We start from the raw sequence: 16,607 nt of genomic DNA, 5'->3' as shown, positions 1-16,607 counted from the left end.
ATCACCCAGTACAATTATAATATTTAGTCACTAAATATTTGTATGTCATGTTGACATGTTGCATACACATTACACAATCAATAAACATTTAATGAATCAATATTGAGATTATGGTCCCTTAAACATTATTTAGTGGCCCATGATTGGTCTATTAATTTTTAGTGAACCATTAATTGGACAGTTAATATTCAAGGAAAATATAAACTATTCTGTTTTTTCGAATAAGTAAAAATTTGCTTAATAATCAAAATAGATTTATATTTATATATTTTTTTTTTAGAAAACAATTATAAATACTATTTCATACCTTTAGTTTTTCATAAATTTTAATGAAAGTGCAAGGAGGGACAAAATATCAAAGAAAATAATTGCTGTCGCTGGGCTATCTTGTCGTATGCGCTCTACCGTGTCTTGCCACTCTACAATTATATTTAGATTTTAACGGGAAAAAACAAAAAACAACTGAAAAACGATAACAAAATATCCTAAAAACCGAAAAAAATTTCATTTATTTTTACTTTTTAATCTTTAACTTTGAAAACACTAACTTAAAATCAGAAATTTTGAATTTTCTAATTTTTATATCAATTATAATTTTGATTTAAAATTTAAATATTATGAATAATTAATTTTAATTTTTAACTTTTAAGTGCATTTCTATATTGCGCGTTACTATTATAACTTAAAAGTTAAAAGTTATATTCTGTATATAATATATATTGTTTTTGACTAACGTTTTTAAAAAAATTATTTTCTTATTGTTTCCAAAAAATGTTTTTGATAATATTGTTTTTTTTTATATATATATGATAATTAATTTTAATTTTCAACTTTTAAGTGCATTTCTATATTGCGTGTTACTATTATAACTTAATAAGTTAAAAATTATAAGTTATAAGAATATAATATAAAAAAAAAATATTATTATCAAAAACGTTTTTCAAAAACAATATAGAAAAATAGTTTTTAAAAACGTAATAATCAAAAACGTTTAAAAACGTTAAACAAAAACGATATTTTCGCAGGTAGACCGCAATCTAGGGTAGAGCGCATACGACAAGATAGCCCTGTCGCTGTAGTTTTTCGTTCTACATATTAAATCAATATTATGCATTTCTGTTTATATACTGACCAATGAAGTTATAAAGTTTATTTTTTATGGCCATTTAAATAAAAATGTGAATTTTTATTGAACATAATTAATAATTATTATGTTTTTATTTTCAGAACACAAATTAGGAAAATTATTTGACTATCATAAATTAGAAGAGATTAGAAAATTATTTGAAACTGATTATTCTGAAGAAATCATTCAAAAAGTAAAGAACTTTTATTTCAGCGAACACGAGCAATCAAGTGATATAACTCAATTGGAAAATACATGTCGTGTAAGTATGCTTTACATGTAAAAATATTTTCTATTGGAATACCAGTTTTTTATGGATGAACCTATAAAAATGTTTGTGTAGTTTCATTAGATTCCATGTGATATTTTGATGTGTTACATACTAATGAAAGTAATTATACATTTTTACAGTTGTTTAGTGATGTATTTTTTACCAAAGACTTTTATCGTGGTTTTAACAGCTTACTTAAAAAAGATGGACAGCCAATTTACAACTATGAGTTCAAATTTGATGGAGAGCTCAATGCTTGCAAAAAACTCCTATTCGCTACACGGCCAATATTTCATTCGTTAAAAGGTAAGGTTCGATTATTTATTTTTGATTTTTGTGTGAATTTATTAGCCTCTATTTAACTAAATTTAACATTAATAAAATAATAAAATTCATAGGTGCATGCCACGCAGACGAATTAAATTATTTATTTTATGGACAATTGTTTGGATTCTTGCCCAAAGCCAATACACCAGAATTCAGAATGTGCAAAACAATGAGTAAGCTGTGGTGCAATTTTGCAAAAACTGGGTATGTTAAAAAATTAATGAAGTCTGTCATCAAATTTATGATTGAATACATTTTGACAGTTTTTTATAAACGTTTGACTTGTTTGTTTTTAGAAATCCAAATTCATCAGATTCGAACGTTGTGTGGAATAATACAAATTTGGACAATCCCAAATATTTATCAATTGACGGCGATAATACGTGCATGGTCGATGGCCTAATAAATGCTTCCAGTGTACACTTTTGGGAAAATATTTTTGAAATAATTCGATTGAAACAAAAACTGTGATTTTTGATACTTAATTATAAATATGTAATTAAAGATAAATGTACTTATTATTCTATGACATAATTTTTATACTATTGATGTTTTTTTTTTTGTATATATTATACATATATGTTTTATTTATAAATAAAAAAAAATGTTAACATGTTTGTCTGACTTAGAATGTTTACTATGTAATTAATATCCTCCGCTTCCACCACTTCCAGTTCCACCGTAATTATATGATCCCCAAGTCTGATTGTAGTTTGTCGCTTGCGGGTAGCTCCAATTTTGATACTGATACGAATAATCTTGTCCAGTAGGAGCGTACTGTTGGTAAGCAGTCTGGTTGTATCCAGTGGCATATTGTTGTGGGTAATATCCGGTTGAATTGTACGGCTGATAGTTTGTGGTCGCTGTCTGAGAATTCGAGGATGCTGCAATCTCTTGTGCCTGTTTTGCTTTCATTTCTTTTTCAATTCTAGATTTTTCTTCCTCGACCGCAGCCAACGCTTTTTTCTTCTCTTTGGCAAGCAACTCTGAGTAACTCTTGAACTCGTTGGTGGCTTTACGCAAGGATGTATAATCGCAAGTATAATCCTCAATAAATTCCAATTTGCGTTGAGAAAACAATATTTTTTGTTCTAAATTGACACTGCTCATTGATAATATTTCATCAAATATTTGGATAACTGATTTTTCGTTTAATGGCTCTACACTCATTTTAAGCTCAACAAGTTGCAACAATAGCCTGGCATTGTCTTGCATATTGTCTTTATCTTTATTTATTATTTCTGCGATCAATTCGATAGCCTTGTCGATTTTGCTTGCACACTTCCAAAGGAAACGCGCATATTTTATAGCAATATTAGAGGTAAGGAACTTTGTATGAGAAGTATTTATATAATGTTCATACAATTCACATACTCTATCTAATTGGTCTCTACGTTTCTCCAAATTTATACGCCTGTAAATAATTTGCAACATATGTGGAACAGCGTCGTCAAGGTTTTTCAGAATTTCGGCGGCTTTGTCCAAGTTACCTTTGCTTTCTTCAAAAGCTGACCATTTCAAATGTAATTCTGGTGACTTTCGATGGTGAACCAAACAGGCACGTAAAAATAAACTTTTTAATAAATCGCTTACATCAAAATCTAATGATTCTAAATAGTCCAAATAACTCAACCAAAAATCTTCATACAAAGCACACGGTATTAGACATCTTTCATACAGAACAACAATGCGTTGATGGTCACCAGCTTCCTTCTCTAATGCGATATAATTTTTCCAATTGTCTATTTGACATTTTTCTAAAGGTTTTACATGGAAATAGGGTCTCTTGATACCTTCTTCGAATGTTTGACGCTTAGCTATTTCTTTACCAGTTTCCTTATTAATTTTTTGTTTTGATTCAATAATATTTTCTTTTAATAATGCCAATTCTTTTTCTGACACATCAGATAAAAAAGTGTTTTCTTCTTCTCCTGGAGGTGCAGAATCATCGGCCAACATTTCTTCATTTCCGTTCAGCCTCATTCTTTCCGCTACTTGCTGTCTTAATTCAAGATATTCCTTAGCATTTAAAATCTTATCAGGTGAGTTCTTGTTCACAAACTCTTTAAAATTTTCAAAATGTTGCAAATAGCCCAATGTCTGTGTAGCAAGAAGACGACTATATATGTTAAAAGCATTGACTAACTTATTCTGTTCAATTTCCCACTTAATGTAATGATCCCATAACCGATCTGAACGATACTCAAGTCCGCACGTTTCTAAGCCTTTTTCAAACTTGCTACGGATACGATCCACATTATCGGAATGCTGCGTTTTTAGATATGTCATATAATGAATCCATAAGTCAACACTCAGTGGTATGGCACTTAGACCACGTTGAAAGACTTCTTCACACTCCTCTTTGTTGTTGTTTCTTTTCTCAAAATCAGCAAATTTCCTCCAATAACCGTAACAGTATGGATACAGTTCCAAAAATTTATTATAAGCTTCTCTTGCGTTTTCAACATTATTCTCTTGATCAACATATTGTAACAGATATGTCCATCCAGCGAAGTCTGATGGGTCGTCTTTGACAGCTTGCCAAAACTTATCTAGTTCAGTAATTGGTTTGACTTCTTCAGTCTTAACTTTTTTCACAGGCTGTGATTCATGATCATCTTCTTTCTCCTCGGGAATTTTACATCTTTTTGTTTTGGCTGTGCCATTTTCACTAGGCAGCTCTTCATCGGATACTATTTCAGTTTGGTCAGCTAAAGTGGTTGGTGGCAATTCATCTTCAGATACAGCTTCAGTGTCAACGGGCATATTGTCAACTGGCATTTCATCTTCTGATATCACTTCTGTTTCAGGTTGTTTGGGCTCCTCTTTTAGAGTTATAATTGTTTGTGCATCTTTAATATCATCATTATTATCTACAACTTTACCAATTTCATTAGTTTCTTCTGATGTTTCGTCTTTATCGCAAATATCATCAGTAATATCAATAATTTCAGTCTTGGGTAAGATGATCTGACAATCATCTGAGTCTTTGTTATCTGACTCATCACTTGGCTTTTGTAATTTATTACTAATCATTTTTATAGACATTGTCGGAGGAGCAGTTATTATAACCTTTGGTGGTTCAGTATCGTCTAGTTCTGGAACACTATCATTCATTTTACCGTTTTCTTTAGACTTTTCAGTTTTTAACACTGTTTCATCCTGGTCAGCCATGATTCAAAATATTCTGAAAATACATAAAAAAAATTAAGTTATTTTGTAGTGTTTAATAGAACACATTAAACTCAATATTAAACTACACAATATAGGTACTCATCATATTAACCCATTAACGCCGTGCGTTGCCATATGGCAACATAGATTTTTTACAATAATTTTTAAGATAAAACATATTATGTTTTCAACAAAATGTTGTTTAAAATTGTAAATAAACAAATTCCAGGCACTAATGGGTTAATAAATAGGTATGTAAAATTAGTTATTATCTTTTATCATAACATAACACTTTCACTAATAAGTATATCAATTTCAAAATGTGATTATTGAATTATTCACTTATATTAAACATTTAGATAGGTACACAATATACCTAATACCTATATACCTAATACAGTGGAACCTCGGTATCTCAAAGTTTCTGTTTATCAAAATTTTTTTCCGTCCCGATCATTCATTTGCATATTTTTAATTGCCTCAGTAACTCAACATTTTTATATATCTAATTTTTTTTGATTCCTTGAGACTTCAAAATACCAAGGTTCCAATGGCCACTGTAGCTAAAATGGAAAATGAAACACAGTTAAGACAGATATAATTTCTCAATTTCACGACCAATCATCAATCAAGTTGATCAACTCTAAAGCTTGTGCTGGTTTTGGGAAAGCAAGTAATACTTAGGTATGTAATTAAGATAATTAGATCACAATTAATATCTAGGTACATGCATGTATATTATCTAAATCACCTTGGATAATCTTTACTACAAACATTATAGAAAATGTTTACTGCTCGATGCAATGACATTTTTAATGTACAATTTATTTGTACTCAACAACGTTCGATATGAAAGTAATATTAATATATTATTATAACTAAGTAGTTACCTCGAATTTTAGTTTTGGTAAATAAATCTAATACGTTCTCATTGTAAACGCGAACGCCGAATCGATGCGATAAGAGATTGTGTGTTCGACACAAGCCGGAACAACGTTAGATATTATGCTTCGGACACGAAATAATAAAATATATAAATGTAAAAATATATTAAATCGTAGTACCTATTAACACTGAGTACGGACACAGAACAACACAACAGAGTACGGTCTGCGGAGGACGCTAAGAACGATATTTATTGTGAATTGTGATTTGTGAACGGTATCGTAAACTATAATGCTGTCGGCCGTTATCAGTAAATAAATATGTGAAATATTATGTTTTATATTATATCTTTAATCATGGTTTTAAAAAATTATTATTATTATTATTATTATTATTGTTATTGTGACGTTTTGTCGTTTCGGGCGTAGCAGACCACGACGACGGTACCAACATTTTGAATAAATAAATAAGCTTAACCGTAGACGGTGCAACTGGCCCTATGTCCTAGCTAGTGCGGGCGAGTGCGTGCGTTTTATATACTGATCATGCCATGATATAAACAACATGGTATGATCGCAAAAGTCCAGAATTGGTCCAAGCTCGCGCAATACGTCACTTGCTTACCCGTGTTATCATATTGTCATTAAATTATTATTACTATACACTATGCTACGTCACGTGCTTACCGAAGGATCTGACCGTCAAAAAGTTACGATCATACCATGTTGTTTATATCATGGATCATGCTGTTCTGCACGCAATGCGTTGCCCGCATGCGGCGAAATACAAGCTATTTTGTTTTTCCCCGCATGCTTGCAAACCAGCTAGGACATAGCGTAATACGTTTATAATTTCGGGTAAAGTCGTGAAGTAGGACAAAGTCGTAGAGACAGTTGTTGTAGAGCTGCTACTGCTACTTACAACTTGCAATTTAGGGCGTTTAGGGAAATTTCAATTAAAATCAAAAATCTGTCTACTTTATATTATCATTTTCAATTACACAAGATTATTCACCACATTGTGCGTGTCATTGACACAAGTGCATCCCTGGCGGCCTGGCCCATTTTTGGGGTGGTTATTGCAGATTTGAAAATATATAATAATTATTAAATATTATGTACAATTTTGGTTTAATAATTAATGTAAAGTATTGAGTATAAAAAGAGTTAAAATAAATATTCAACAACTATGTGACTGATTTTTACAAAATTCTCAAATATTGTTCTTAGAGATTTCAGAAAAGTTAAGAAAGTAGTTACTATAAAGACGGTTAGTCTAACCTAACTTTTTTTACAGTTAACAAAGTCAAAAAGTATAGATACTTACGTAGTACGTTCTAAAACCAATCCGTGACACTAGGTTGCTCATCTAAGTCGAATTATTTCACAAAGTGAAGTAGGTATACCGAAACCAATTTCCGGTGAACTGAGGTAGTGAGGTACACTAAAAAGTAAAACCACAGACTATAAAAAAATCGACCTATTTATAGCCTCAAATGAAGAAATTATTTCTTAAAACAAAATAAATACGAGAGTTTATTTTAAAAGCATTTTACGTACAACCAAAATAACGGCAAGACCGATTTGGCAAATATTATTTTTATAGTGGTAAAACTGGTAATATTCTAAATGAGCGGTTTATGGAAAGAAAAACTTAAAAAGTTGCCCGGAAAATTCGGGAAAAATGAAATGCCTTTATTCAATGGGATTTTCTGTTTGTTTTCTAACTGTTTTTTCTAACTTTCCACACTGTACCTCCAACACAATTTTCGTCAAAATACTGTAGTAGACTTTTTTTCTTGATGTCCAAAAACCAAGGAAACTTAACATTTTGTTAAATATACTTAAATATTAAGTTATAAAATAGCCCCCAAGCATCCCCCCTAACTGGCGCAGCTACCATAATATATACTATTCAGCAATAATATTTAGTTGCCTTATTATTTATTTAATCGGCGGTAGAACCACGGAACATATGGTCTATAACATATTGTTCTATGATATGGTAAAGCATAATATTTTTATACAAGTTCAAACTTGTTATCACGGTAACTTTAGCTGTTATCTCACATATTTGTTTATATTATATTCGTTGTGTTCTAGAAGTTTCCAATATCCATGTACAATCGCTGTAGTGTTGTTCGTTCTTGTTTGTTACTTTAATTTAAGTCAATAAATGTAAATATATTATTACGACTAAGTACTAAGGCTGTGATTTTAGTTTTTCCTTTTCTAATCATCGCATTAATAATCAGTAGCGGCCGAAGAAAAAGCTGCTCCCGTTGTATTTGATTAAACTACGTACTTAATATTGTAAGAATTCAATTATTACCTATAAATATATTTACCCGTATGACTTACACGTATATAATACGATGAATGACTTCAAAAACCCAATTTTATAGTTATAATTAGTTCAAAAGACACGTGTGATAAGTGGGTATTTAGTATTATTATTATTAACTAAAATAAAAAATTCAATCCTCCACCAATACATATACAGTTAATTTATATCCAGGGTACCTATTGCATTAATCATAAAAAGAAATTTTAAGAAATTTTCAAAAAAAAATGTACTTCAAGTACCTATTATACTTCATGTCATAGAAATAAATAAGTTTTTTTTTTGTAAAAACCTTAAGAGAGCATACCAGTATATATTTTTCTCCATCTTACACCCATATATTAATATAGTTAAAACTTCTGTTTATAATTATAAGTAACAAAAAAATTAAATTATTAATTTAATTAAATAGGTATTGACAACTTTCATAAAATATGAAAAATAGCTTCTGAAAAAAATAATATCCATTATAATTCTTAATTCTTATGAACATAGCCTAATACAGTGGCGCCGAAGTCCATGGTGACGTCGGGCCGTGGCCCGACCTCCTTTTTAAAAAATGTGGCCGGTAGGCCATATTTTATTTACTTCACAACTTTAATATGAGCATGAGTATATTTAAACCGTGATTATGAATAAATGTATATTAGGGTACCTCTATATTAAATAATTAAGATATTGAGGCCGGGAAGTTTTAAAATTGCCCGACCACATTTTAAAAACTTCGGCGCCACTGGCCTAATAACTTGAATAATGTACCTAATCACAATGACTAATGAGTAAAATACGGAAAGAGTTTTTACTATATTTAGATTTGTATGACGGAACATTTTTGTTACTGATCTCCCACTATAACAAATCTGATTTGTGATTCACAATAGGTATATTAATTGTATTTTTTTTTTCCCTAATCGAAATAATACTATGCCATCGTTAATAAATTTATATAAATCAGTTTAATGTTTCTAACTGATATTTTAACACCTATATACATATCTCATTGATTTTATTGGAATAGATTTGCAATCATTTTGATTAAAGCTTATAGTTTTTTCAAGTGGGTCCTCTGACTATAATTTAGTAGTATCATTGATTATAGGATAGAATAGTCTATTCTATAAACAATGGAGGTATTATGTTATTTAATCAAATAATTTTATCGTGTAAAAAATAATAATTGTTAATTACTTATTTATTTTGATTTTAGTATTTACGATGGCTTCTTGTGTGGGTGAAGAAAATAAAGTTGTCATCAAAAAAGATTGGTACCAATCAGAGTCTCAAGTGATTGTTAGCATTTTGGGTAAACATACATCAAAAGAAGACTGTTGCGTAAAATTTGACAAAGATGAAGTAACCATTCAAGCCAAATTTGCCACTGGTCAACCCTATACTTTACATTTAAAACTTAGCAGACATATTGCACCCAATTTTAGTACCTTTAGAGTTCTCTCGTCAAAATTGGAGATACGCCTTGCAAAGGTTGAAGAGGGAATGTGGGACGTACTAGAGAAAACTGTAGTAAAAACAACTAAGCCCTCCTCGACTATCCAGCCCCGCAATTGGGATAAGGTTATCAAAGATATGACAAAAGAAGAAGATGATAACGATGTTAATACTCTGTTCAAGAAAATATATTCGGACGGTTCGGACGAAGTGCGCAAGGCTATGAACAAATCATTTATGGAATCCGGGGGCACCGTTCTAAGTACAAACTGGAAAGATGTCGGCAAGGATAAAGTAGATATTAAACCTCCGGAAGGGATGGAGTGGAAGAAATGGGACGAATAAACAAAACTGTACATACTATTATGTTAATTAAGTGTTTGACTTTCTCTGAAAATTATATAATAAAAAAATGATTTTTTTAACTATACATACCTTTTCAGATCTTTGTTGTATTATATACACATTATAATATTACGTTTTCATGTGATTATGTGAACAAATCATGTTTTAATTTATTCATTTTTTAAATTGATCATATTAGTCTTTATAGTCTTTTTTTTTTCTTAAACAAATTATTTGGAATTAAACATAGATGAGAATTCAAGATATTTGTTACTTTTGTATGCTAGTATGATCCTATACAATTAAATACCTTATTGAAAAATTCATACCATTCCTAATAAAGTTAACGCTAAATTTGTACGAACACTAACGTCTAACATAGTTAAACACTTCAACTATCAGATAAAGTGAGTATTTCTGTGGAAATATTATGTGCAGTAATCCAGTTATCAAAAAGGATTAAAAATTGATCTAAAAATGTTAAAAGCCATACAAGTACCTAAGTTAGTGATACTTTTTTGTATTAAATTTTATAAATCATATTTTTACATTAAATAATAAAATAAAATTGACGGTAAAATAATATTTTTTATGAAAAAGTTTATTTATATTTCTTGGTTTTAAAATGTATTTCAACAATGATGATACATTTTTGGGAAGAACCAGTGACTAACATAATATTTTAATCTCATTCAATTTAAATTATTTTCTAATACTTCGCACATTTTTTAGACAAATTAGAATTAAATATAGTTTAAACTTTAAAAGTTTAAATAAATGATAATCAAGAAATTTTTGAAGAATGTGAGTTAAAAAACACTAAAAATACATAGATATATTATGATTAATAACATCTTTAATGATCAAAAATTCCAAAAAAAAAAGTTGGTTACTAACTGGAACGTATCTCATGAATGATCCTTGGATTCTATCCCAATATTTAACAAATTGTTAAAATACACTTTTAAGTTCATTCAGTTAAAAAGTATTAAAGACTAATATAGTAATATGACATAAATAATATAGTGTCCCAGAAGTCCCGTATAGCCCTTAGTATCTCCTTGGAAAATCAATATATTTATACACATTTATTTTTACAGTCATAAGTATGGATATTCTGATTAAATAACATAATATTCAATTTTTTTTTTTTCAAAAATTCAAAAATTATTCATAATTTTTTTTAGGCAAATAAGTTTATTAAGAGGACGCTACCCATACATTTGTTGTCTCCGTCTTACATACGCACGACATGGCAAATTGTCGTTCACAAGTTTCAATAGTGTGCTGTTAGTTTCGATACTAGAGTGAATTGACCTATTTTAAAACTTTTTAGGTAAGAACATTATCTGTGCTTAAACCGTTGCCGATTTTTTCAAAATTTTTATTTTCAAGCAAGTTATGGGTATGTGAAGTATCAAAAATTTTAAATGCTCATATCTCGCTTGAAAATTAAAATATCGAATAAAAGCCAATGCTTAAGCACAGATAATGTTATTATATAGAAAATTAATGATAGGTCAATTCACTCTAATATCAAAACTAACAGCTCACTATTGAAACTAGTGAACGAAAATTTGCTATGTCGTATGTGTGTAAGACGGAGACCACAAATCCATGGGTAGCATCCTCTTAAATTAAATTTTATATTTTTTCAATTCTAAATTTCACATACAATTGAAGTATTTTAATTTAAATTGTATATATTGTTTTTGTTAACCTAATCAACTATAGATTAATAGAGTATAATCTGTTCAAGTTAAGTAGGTAACATAATCAAGGCAGGCAATACCAATTTGTCATCACCACCAGTCAACTATCTGCAGTACACGGTCTACAAATAATGTAAACCGGTGCACAACATAATATTAGCGCCCCTATGGTATATGAGTTAAAACTTTGAAATTTGTACCCCTCTATGATTAGGGCCCCCTTCCTCTAAATCCGGTACTGACTATCTGTATAATTGCCATTCCCCTGCGGCCCTGTATCACAAATATTATTCAATCAAACTATGTTTCTTAACTTGAACCTGAAAATGCTATTTAATTTTTGACTGGTATAGTAATAAAAACATGCTCTTAATTCATGGTAAAATGTGGTAACTTGTAAGTCTGTAAGATTGAGACTACAAATGTTGGTTTGGCGTCTTCATATTATTGATCTAGATAAAAAGTTAAATTAAGAAACCCCAAAAAACTAATAATACTAGATAAAGATAACCTATAAGATAATACTTTTAAGTTTTAAAATAGGTCAATTCTATTTAATATTAAGATCAACAGCACATAATTCGTTCTACTATTAGCAAATTTGGTATATTGTACGAGTGGGAATGGAATTACCTTAATGATACAGATATCACCCCCGTAACAAAATATGTATGGATTATCTTTTGGGGATATTTAATCAGTACATCTAAAACAAATTTAATATTTGAATATTTTGTTCAACATTTACATAATTATTCTTCATTAATTCATGTATGTAAATATAAGATAAAAATATTATATATGAATTTAATATAAAAAAATAAATATAATACATTAAAACTTTCATTTAATAAAATAATTTTCAGAACCAACCCAATCATCAAAATGAGATTGTGATTTATTTAAAGATTTTTTTTAGCCCACGAGACTTCATAATACAGAAAATTTCACTGTATAAGATTTTATAAAATATGATAGATAAGATGCCAATACTCTCAATACATCTAATAAAAACTTATTAGAAAAATATTGTTATTTAAAATTTACTTTTTTTAATGTTAAATTGTTGTATTTAATGTATAAACAATAAGTTTACAATCTATAACATTGACTAAGTCACTAAGATGATCTCATTTTTACACATTGACTGACTATTAACAAATTATTATTTTATTAAATAATAATCAATGGTTTGATGTTTCAACCAAGTTAAGAATACCAACAGTTGGTTAAATTAAATTTAAAAAAATTGTATCAATTTGATTCTAATAAACTGGAGTTATGCTGTTGATTCATTACACTGTTGACAGTTTTAGATTTACATAAATACCAAGTAGGAAACTAAGATAATAACAAACTAATTATTGTTTAACTTAGTTGTTATTCATGAAAAGAAAACTAAAAGTAAGTAGAAATAAATTGAACAGAAAGATTATTTCAACTTTGAAATTAATGTGGTCTTTATTTAAAAAATTAAAAATCGAATTACACATTAGTACAAACGTTGTGGGGCTCCCATCGTTGACTTGATGTGTAGTGATTTAACGTTTTGCCAATGTTTCTTCAACAACGAAACTAAGAAATTGATAGAAAGATGAATGTTGTGAGCCAATTCATCGGATTTCATGTCAACATGACCAACAGCAACACACAGACACAATACCTAAAAATCAATTTTACACAATTAATCAACAAAATCATCAGAGAAAAAATGTGCAAGCAAACAGGAATTAAATACCTTTTTCATTTGGAATTTAATGGTGGCTTTAACTTCATCGATTTTCATGTTCATCGATTCTTGATGGGACAAAAGACCAGGAAACTTGCCCGCTTTGTTTAAACCGGGTCCTAATAAACGTGGGATTTGTTTAATAAGAGCTTCGCTGGCTAAGAATGCATCGTATCGTTTAGCCAATTTCTTCACCAACTTCTTGTTCTTGTTGAGCTTCTTCAAGGCTTCAACGTCCATGAACGGTACCTTGTTTACCTACAACACACATACCTAACATATTTAACAACATTTCAAAACGCACCGCATTTCGACTCGATTTGCGGGTTTTGTCGGTTACAATAGCGAACGACAATATTAATGTATTAATGTCTTAACGATAACCGGTTAAATGTAGCAGGCAAAATAAAGCGTTTACCTCGGCTTCGTCGCAATGCTGCTGGTCACCAAGAATGCACACCTTCATCTTTGGCCTAGGGATGTGCTTCAGTTTGATGGTGCCGGAGAAACGCTTGTCTTTTTGGGGGTCGTAGTTCTTGAGACCAATTTGCAATTCGACTGTTTGCAAGAATCTTTTCTTGTGTATCTTGGCCTGGCTCAACACCTCGTTGACGGCCTCGTACAGCGTATCCTTCGATACTTTCGACGACATGTTGTGTTTGTGTACTTACGTTCACTGTGAAAAAAATTCAATAACAATTATTGAAAACGTGGAGACCAGGAAACAACTTTTAAAAAAAAATGTCGGAAGTACTTACCCAAAAGACACGAGTGAGAAAATGAACGCGAAACACTTCTGAAAAGAATTTTTAGGTTATAGTGTATCAACTCAATTTGATTCGGCCATCTACCAAGTCACAGCGCTCAGTTTGGTAACATGGTATACACTGTACCTGGACCGTGGTTATAATAATTGTCTACCGCGGTCGTTGTGGAAAGTGCACTCCCAAATATGCCCAAATAGATCAACTGATAAATGATAATGATAGTGATAAGTGATAAGTGATAAGAATTATTAAACAATAAACATTAAACAAGTATTTGAAAAATTCAAATTCAATGAAATAATACGAAAACATTTTAAAATATAAATATGAATTTTCGAATAAATTCAAGTCGCCGAAAATCTAAATCTTAAACTAATAGAAGGGAAACGTTCACCCATATTTTATAATCGCATTTCTTGTGTGCTAAACGGTACATAATACATAATATAAACCGTAGAAATAATAATATCATTCTTACAATTATGTTCGATGTGGTATGCACTACTGTGAACGGTGGAATTCCCGTATTTTACCGAAAAATTAGTAAAATGGATTCAGTAAGTGATTTAATATGACAATCATCATTCGTCCGTTGTATTCTGTTCTATTTTCTTATGTTGATAATTTGTCAAATTATCGCAAAAAACAATAAAAAATTGGCATTTGAATAACACATTTACATTGTTCTAAGTACTATTTGGTGACTAAAAATAAAAATAAACATAAACATAACTTGTTCGTCGCAGATATATTTACTAAAATATATGACTTAAATCTTTTTCTTTCAGTTGGTACATAAAAGATTTTTTTAATTTTAAACTTATAATAGCTACATTTTATTTGATTACATGTAACAATAGTCTGTTCATCAATTTTTTCGTACCTAAACTCATCAGTATTTATTAAAATATATTGCCTGTAATAAAGTTAAAATATTGAGTAGTGTGTTTGAAGTCACTCGGTTTACAATAATATGTTTCAGGTACCATTTACTACATTTGCAACATTGAATGCTGTTATAACATTTGCAGATGTACAAAATGTCCAATTTAAAACTATTCATACAGATAAACATTCTTTTATTTGGCATGCCATTGGAGATAGGTATGTGATTAATGATTATAATTTATATTATAAACTTTATTGTAATAAATTCTATAACATTATGTATTTGACATTTGTAGATATTTTGTTAAATTACATTTACAAGTATATTATATACAACAAATTGTGTTTTATATAACTATAGTCTATATTATAAGTATATAACAAAGCTCGGATTTTAAAGCATAATAAATAACAAAAAAAACATGACCAAAAATTAATATGAATTAGTTATAAAACTGAATAAAAAAATTGAAAAATTAAATTATATAAAAAAATGAATTCACTGCCATTCATTTGGCAAGATTTTTGTGTCTTTTATCAGCTTGCTTATGTTTTTCTCTCCATACATGGTGTTGTACATTATATTTCATTTCATAAATAGTATAATATAAAATTGTTCAAAATTTTGACATGATTCTTCACCAAATTTTAACTCTAATTTTTTTTAAAAATGTATTTGTTTTAACTTTTGACATTTTTTTAAATTACAACACTATAAAACTTTAAGGTTGAACTAGTCGATAACAATGTTATACGAATACTGAACGTAGATTCTACAGGCTATATACAATAGCCAATAAGCTGTCGACCTGTCTGTAGATCGATAATCTACAATAAAATCTATATTTATATTATACATAGATATAAAATCAAGCCGATAACCAAAACTATAATAATCCAATATAACCATTTAGTCCGCATTCCGGGTTTTCATATTTCTTAATATTAAATAAAACTCTCACTTTAAATACCACAGCTAGAATAACTGAAAAAGCAAAAATAAAATTGTTTATTTGGAATCAGAATTACGTGAAACAAATATATGTATAAAAATTAGATTTCTATCTTATATATATTAAAAGAAGCATTTGCTTTAAAATCTAAGCCCTTTTATAACTAATAAGTTTTGTCAGAATTTTTTGTTTATCTTTATCAAATGTTTCATGTTTGTAGTCTAATTATGGCAGGAATTGGTGATTTGAACGATTCTACAATAAAAACTGGATTAGAACTGATATCGACTTTAATAAAAATGATTATTGGAGATGAAAACATATATAATAAAAATGCAGATAGAATAAAACGGGAAATAAAAGTATGCTCCAAATCTCCAACTTAAATGTATTAACTCTTATACTGCCCTACTAAGCCTAATGGCCATATACGCCAAAAATTGAAAAACAGGTTTTTTTATGCTGTAATTTTCTAAATTTAATTTAAATTTTTTCATGTGATAAGCAAAATCATCGTATGAGCCATTATTTACGAGATAAACAGGGAAATGCATATACGGTTTTCTAAAAAGTATGGAGTTTACTAAGCAAAAAGGCAGTATCCACCATGTACTAAGCCAAAAGGCAGTAAATGATCTCAC

At 29.4% G+C, this 16,607-nt stretch overlaps 5 protein-coding genes across 8 annotated transcripts in view; 3 read left to right on the top strand and 2 right to left on the bottom strand.

Annotated features, from left to right (window-relative positions):
• The window catches only part of LOC100160638 (esterase FE4), a 102,048-nt gene extending 99,700 nt beyond the window's left edge, over positions 1 to 2,348 (top strand). For all 3 annotated transcript variants that reach the window (XM_029488334.1, XM_008187651.3, XM_008187652.3), the window contains exons 8-11: positions 1,228 to 1,388; positions 1,538 to 1,703; positions 1,796 to 1,928; positions 2,021 to 2,348. In XM_029488334.1, coding sequence (XP_029344194.1) covers positions 1,228 to 1,388; positions 1,538 to 1,703; positions 1,796 to 1,928; positions 2,021 to 2,195 — 635 coding nt within the window. In that variant the 3' untranslated portion in view covers positions 2,196 to 2,348. The remainder of the gene's footprint in view (positions 1 to 1,227; positions 1,389 to 1,537; positions 1,704 to 1,795; positions 1,929 to 2,020) is intronic.
• On the bottom strand, positions 2,196 to 6,098 carry LOC100162668 (pre-mRNA-processing factor 39). Of its 2 annotated transcripts, none has more exons than XM_001951688.5 (2): positions 5,789 to 6,098; positions 2,196 to 4,911 (listed from the first exon to the last, which is right to left on the bottom strand). In XM_001951688.5, exon 2 carries the CDS (start codon positions 4,896 to 4,898, stop codon positions 2,370 to 2,372), a length of 2,529 nt encoding a protein of 842 aa, XP_001951723.1. In that variant the 5' UTR covers positions 4,899 to 4,911; positions 5,789 to 6,098; the 3' UTR covers positions 2,196 to 2,369. The 2 variants fall into 2 exon arrangements, with proteins under 2 accessions (XP_001951723.1, XP_016662217.1); XM_016806728.2 differs by lacking the exon at positions 5,789 to 6,098 and adding an exon at positions 5,650 to 5,754.
• Positions 6,099 to 7,907: 1,809 nt separating this feature from the next.
• LOC100161305 (suppressor of G2 allele of SKP1-like) lies at positions 7,908 to 10,177 on the top strand. The gene is given in 2 exon segments (NM_001162006.1): positions 7,908 to 8,095; positions 9,334 to 10,177. A coding segment is annotated over 1 exon segment (576 nt). The 5' UTR covers positions 7,908 to 8,095; positions 9,334 to 9,341; the 3' UTR covers positions 9,918 to 10,177.
• A 2,892-nt stretch (positions 10,178 to 13,069) lies between these two features.
• LOC100163341 (ribosomal protein L10Ae-like) lies at positions 13,070 to 14,176 on the bottom strand. Its single transcript, NM_001162096.2, is given in 4 exon segments — positions 13,070 to 13,292; positions 13,368 to 13,616; positions 13,777 to 14,034; positions 14,117 to 14,176. Coding segments are annotated over 3 exon segments (654 nt in total). The 5' UTR covers positions 14,011 to 14,034; positions 14,117 to 14,176; the 3' UTR covers positions 13,070 to 13,121.
• Positions 14,177 to 14,387: 211 nt separating this feature from the next.
• LOC100164755 (protein fuzzy) overlaps positions 14,388 to 16,607 on the top strand; it is a 5,125-nt gene continuing 2,905 nt past the window's right edge. Inside the window, exons 1-3 of the mRNA XM_001951674.5 lie at positions 14,388 to 14,682; positions 15,108 to 15,229; positions 16,187 to 16,328. Of these exons, the coding sequence (XP_001951709.2) occupies positions 14,608 to 14,682; positions 15,108 to 15,229; positions 16,187 to 16,328 (339 nt within the window). The 5' untranslated portion in view covers positions 14,388 to 14,607. The remainder of the gene's footprint in view (positions 14,683 to 15,107; positions 15,230 to 16,186; positions 16,329 to 16,607) is intronic.

Source organism: Acyrthosiphon pisum, chromosome A1 (assembly GCF_005508785.2).
Source record: "Acyrthosiphon pisum isolate AL4f chromosome A1, pea_aphid_22Mar2018_4r6ur, whole genome shotgun sequence".
NCBI classification, from domain to species: domain Eukaryota; kingdom Metazoa; phylum Arthropoda; class Insecta; order Hemiptera; family Aphididae; genus Acyrthosiphon; species Acyrthosiphon pisum.
Note: the sequence above shows the minus strand (reverse complement) of the source record. Positions and strands in the feature narration are given on the sequence as shown.

Bases quoted from the DNA above. Each gene is read 5' to 3' on its own strand.
- LOC100162668 (XM_001951688.5), bottom strand. From the start codon at position 4,898: ATGGCTGACCAGGATGAAACAGTGTTAAAAACTGAAAAGTCTAAAGAA.